This window comes from Lactuca virosa, chromosome 3, assembly GCF_052849685.1.
Source record: "Lactuca virosa cultivar CGN04683 chromosome 3, Lactuca_virosa_CGN04683_v6, whole genome shotgun sequence".
Lineage (NCBI taxonomy): Eukaryota > Viridiplantae > Streptophyta > Magnoliopsida > Asterales > Asteraceae > Lactuca > Lactuca virosa.
This window is the reverse complement of record NC_136428.1, coordinates 33919323-33924131: the sequence shown is the minus strand read 5'-3', so window position 1 is coordinate 33924131 and position 4809 is coordinate 33919323. Positions and strand designations below refer to the sequence as shown.

At 35.0% G+C, this 4809-nt stretch overlaps 1 protein-coding gene across 1 annotated transcript; it reads left to right on the top strand.

Annotated features, from left to right (window-relative positions):
* Positions 1 to 393: 393 nt before the first annotated feature.
* Positions 394 to 3197, top strand: UGLYAH (ureidoglycine aminohydrolase). The gene is made up of 13 exons (XM_079084181.1): positions 394 to 640; positions 735 to 863; positions 1055 to 1142; positions 1229 to 1305; positions 1401 to 1440; positions 1534 to 1600; positions 1830 to 1915; positions 2000 to 2081; positions 2156 to 2212; positions 2326 to 2364; positions 2453 to 2523; positions 2846 to 2899; positions 2993 to 3197. Exons 1-13 carry the CDS (start codon positions 583 to 585, stop codon positions 3060 to 3062), a joined length of 918 nt encoding a protein of 305 aa, XP_078940307.1. The 5' UTR covers positions 394 to 582; the 3' UTR covers positions 3063 to 3197.
* Positions 3198 to 4809: the final 1612 nt, after the last annotated feature.

Here is a 4809-nt window from a genome sequence, read left to right as displayed (position 1 = left end):
TTGATAATAAATAAATTTAAAAAAGACAAAACTATCATTTCAACACGTTTTACACCCTAAAGCAAATGGTTGTTAATTTTAGTTTATCCCATAATAAAAATTCAAATAAAAACCATTTACAAATTAAAATTTTTGGACCTCACTAAAAAAATACAAATCACAAGAACCATATTTCCTGTTTTCTAAACTATTTTTGAAGTTTGAAACTATTCCCACAAAAAATTACAAACCAAAGGAGCATTTTTATGTTGTCTCTTTTAACTATCTAAGGTCCGAAAATGACATTCATCAAAGCTTGTGGGGGAAAATGATGGAACGTAAGAAAATAGGGTTAAAATCGTCATCATGTACAAGTATTTTTTGGAAAAGATCCAGTTACCGGTTCTCACTTCTCAGTTCTCACTCTGATAGCTGACTCATCTAGTCATCTCCCACAAAAGGCCAATAAGCAAACCAAGGGTCTCTCTCTCTGACCACAAACCATAAAATATTGGTACCTGCGTTCTTCTTTTGCCAAGAAGAAGGTGAAAGCGCCCAACCCAGAAGCAAAGTTTTTCAGAGGTGCACTAAAATCCCTGAAAAATGCAGTTTTTTTCAGCATTTTTCGCCAAGTCTTTCTTGCTTCTATCAACTATTTTTGGTAAATCCATGACAGAAGGCATCTATTCCCCCCCCCCCCCCCCCCCCCCTTAACTATGATTAAAACTGATGTCCTAATGTCTCATAACTCACAGGTTTTCTCAGTATCGCTGTTACCGAAGAAGGGTTTTGCATAGCACCATCCATAATCGAATCCAATTCAAACGCCCAAACTCTCTATTCGAAAGTCACCAACCCCACTCTCTCACCGTCTCATCTACAAGGTCAGTGCGCTGTTTGATTTCAGAGGAATCGACTAAAGAGTATAGACTGTTAATATAGTTCTTTTTACTCTGTTCGTGTGTGTATGTGTATTTCTGCTTATAGTTGATGAATTGCAAACTTGTGGGTTACTCGATCATAATGAATATGGTTTTATGCGACTGATGATTTGTGGGTATTTGTTATTTCTCAGATTTACCAGGGTTTACTCGAAGCGTGTATAAGAGTGATCATGCTTTAATCACCCCTGAAAGTCATGTTTTTAGCCCTTTGCCTGAGTGGTATGTTGAATTTCAAGAATCCATGTTTGTTTTTCTTTTTTATAAATAGGTTAATTGTAAGCTTATCATGAGGATTAATTTGACAGGAGCAACACATTAGGGGCATATTTAGTCTCGCCAGCAATGGGAGCTCATTTTGTTATGTATATTGCAAAGATGCAAGGTGCATTCATATTTTACTTTGTGATTAGTAATTCTGTAAAGCCAAATGATGAATGAGTTCCTTATGATCAAAATGATTGGTTTTCATTTATGCAGAAAGTTCAAAATCAGGACTACCTCCTAAACATGTTGAGAGGTATTAATGACCTCCTCAATTTATGATCAAATCAAGTTTCTTTTGAATCATTGTGTGACTCGAGTTGTGTTTTAATTTATTTTTATCATTTAGGTTTGTATTTGTGGTTCAAGGTTTGGTGACACTCACTAATGTTTCAGGAATTTGCCAAACACTGATGGTAAACAAAACGTTTTGATCTTGAATTTTCTTTTGTGTAGTAAGATTTATATGAACATTATCCTTAGTGGTTTTATGTGATTATGATTTCATATTAAAGTTACACATTTTGTGTCTAATTTTGAAGCTGAATAGTATTCCTGAAAGTAATTGTTATAAAGAAGAGGGAAAAATGGTTCAATTAAGTAAATGTATTCCTGAATAGTTGGATTTTTGTCATTGAATTGTAGGTAGACTCGTTTGCTTACCTACCTCCTAACTCAAAGCATCACTTTGAAAGTTATGAATCTTCTACACTTGTTGTATTTGAAAGAAGGTATGTTATTCCTTCTCTCTATAAGCTACATGTTTATCAATTATAAACCTCAAGGGCTAAAAAAGTAATTTAACTTTTGTGTAGGTATGCTTACCTGGAAGATCATATTCCCGAGCCAATTGTTGGCTCCACCAATCAGCAGCCACTTCTTGACACCCCTGGAGAGGCATGTACTTTTTTAACAAGGGTCCACTTTTTTACTATTATTTTACCTTTTTTTTATTACTGTTTCCATATTAGGTATTCCAATTGAGGAAGCTTCTTCCTACATCTCTGCCTTATGACTTCAACATTCACGTAAGCGATAGTTTATCTTTTTTAAAAAATTTACTTTATAGATTGATGTGTTTGACTAATAATCAAATATTAAAATGCCTATTCTACATTCTGAAATTTTTTTAATCATGCAGATCATGGACTTCCAACCTGGCGAATTTCTTAATGTAAAAGTATGTCATTAGTCATCACTTATTAAAATGTGTTTTATTTAACTCAACAGTCTTGAAAAAACAAAAACTATTTTTTTTTTGTTGGCAGGAAGTGCATTATAATCAGCATGGTTTGTTACTTCTAGAAGGACAAGGCATTTATCGTCTGGGTGATAGCTGGTAGGTTTCATGGTGAAAAAAACAATTCTTCACTTTTGATAAATGCAAGAAATGACAATGTACTTTGATTGATTTGTTTATTATAGCATCATACTTTCATTTCTTCCTATTATATCATTGTACTTTGAAATAAAAATACAAAGCAATTTTTACTGCTATATTAGGGTAAATTTCTTCAAAGTAGAATGTCCTGATAAGAAAAAAAAATTGAAAGTACAATGTTATAATCGAGAGAAATGAAAGTAAGATGCTATTATAATACACATGTTCATGAAATTACATTGCTATTTCTTACCTTATTCTTTGACTTTGTGTTACATAGGTATCCAGTTGAGGCTGGAGATGCCATCTGGATGGCTCCATTTGTGCCTCAATGGTAAGAGACATGATGAATCTTTTTGGTGCATTAAACAAATTGCATTATAATATTTGAATCTTTTATTATTATTATTATTATTATTTAATTCAGGTATGCTGCACTTGGTAAAATTCCCACACGCTATTTGCTCTACAAAGATGTGAACAGGAATCCGTTATAATCATGTAGATGGAGTTTAATTACTTTAGAATCTGATGGTTATTGGAGTTGAAAGCTTCAGGTATCCAAATGAAATTGTACACAGATTTGGTTGTATCAATCAACTATTATGTAAGTGGATTTGTATCTTGTTTCATATGTGCTGATTGGATCATGGGTTGATGTGACTCCAAAGGGCCTCATATTCAATATAATTAAAAGAATCCTATTCTATTTTGTTACAACAATGAAGCCAAAATTGAATTGATGAAGAAAACTATGAAGAAACTTGAATTAAGATAGATGGGTTAATGAAATGATCTTTGTGAACAATCTTCTAATCACACAAAGAAGAAACATAAACTTAGGACATAAACTAAAACTGAAAAATGGAGAATTGGAAGTAAAAAATGAACTCCCAATCATTTTGATAACTTTAGGCAACAACATTTACACATTTGCCCTTTGGACTTTGTTTTGGAGTCGACACATTTGGGCTACAAACTCCACCTTTACTCCAAAGTTAAGTGCAACCACACTTCCAAACCAATAACACATCGTTAAGTATAACCTTAAGGGTAGAGTTTCAAGTTGGGCTACTAATAATTAACCAAAAGTTAATCACTTATAGTTGTGTTGATTGGCTGATTTCAAATTATAAAAAAATTGGATTAGACCATTGTGTATACCTACAACGAGCCGTCTCGTGGTCTAGCTGGCCACGATCGTGGTCTGTGCACACCATGCCGGCTGATCGTGGTGCAGCGTTTTCGTTGAGCGTCATGGTGGGGAGGACTGAGAGCAATGACCAATGGGAAAGCATTGCTCATTTTGAACGTTGAAGGAGCCGTTGAACGACTAAATTTCAAATATACACACACACACACACATTTTTACCTATAAAAACCACACTATACACCCTAATTTCTTACACCATTCTTTTCTTTCTCTATACACACAACATTTTCACAACCAACAAAAATGGATCTCAACCAAAATACCCCCTAAACTATCGAACCACAAACCCAATAACGCTTTTGCATTAGATACAAACCTCCGCCAATTCCTGACCATGGAATCACCTCAAGGTAGTTTTATGAATTTGCTACAAACTGGTTCCCCTATCCAACAAACACCACTTTTCCAACAACATTTCTCGACCTTTCAACAACAATTCCACCAATTTCAACAATTTCATCCACAATCGTCACAACCACCATCTTCACAACCACCACCTTCACAACCACAACAATCAAAACCACCACCTTCACAACCACCTCATTCGCCGGATTTTTGTTTCGGAAACGCAACCTTCACCACCACCACCTCAACAAAAAAAAGTGAAAAAAAAACCGGCCCGACCAATTATTGGCCAAGAAAGGGTGCCATGGATAAAAGAGGAAGAAGAGAAGTTAGCGGATGTGTGGGTTACGGCCTCCCAAGACCCAATTGAAGGAGATAATCAAACCTTCAATTGTTTTTGGGAGAAAGTTCGAACAGTGTTCTATGGTTTAATGGGAAGTGAAAGTCGAAATCCCTACCAAATTAGCTCGAAGTGATGCGATATTCGACTAAAATGCACCAAATGTGGAGGATTTACAACAACCTCCAAAACATACGTAAAAACAGGTCAAACGCTTTCGATGTATTCAAGACGGCCTTGGATCAATTTAAAAAAATAACGCCAACCCGCAAAGTTTTTCTATATGTGAAACTGTGGCTAAAATTGAAAGATGCCCCAAAATGGAAAGAACAAACGAAAGGAACTT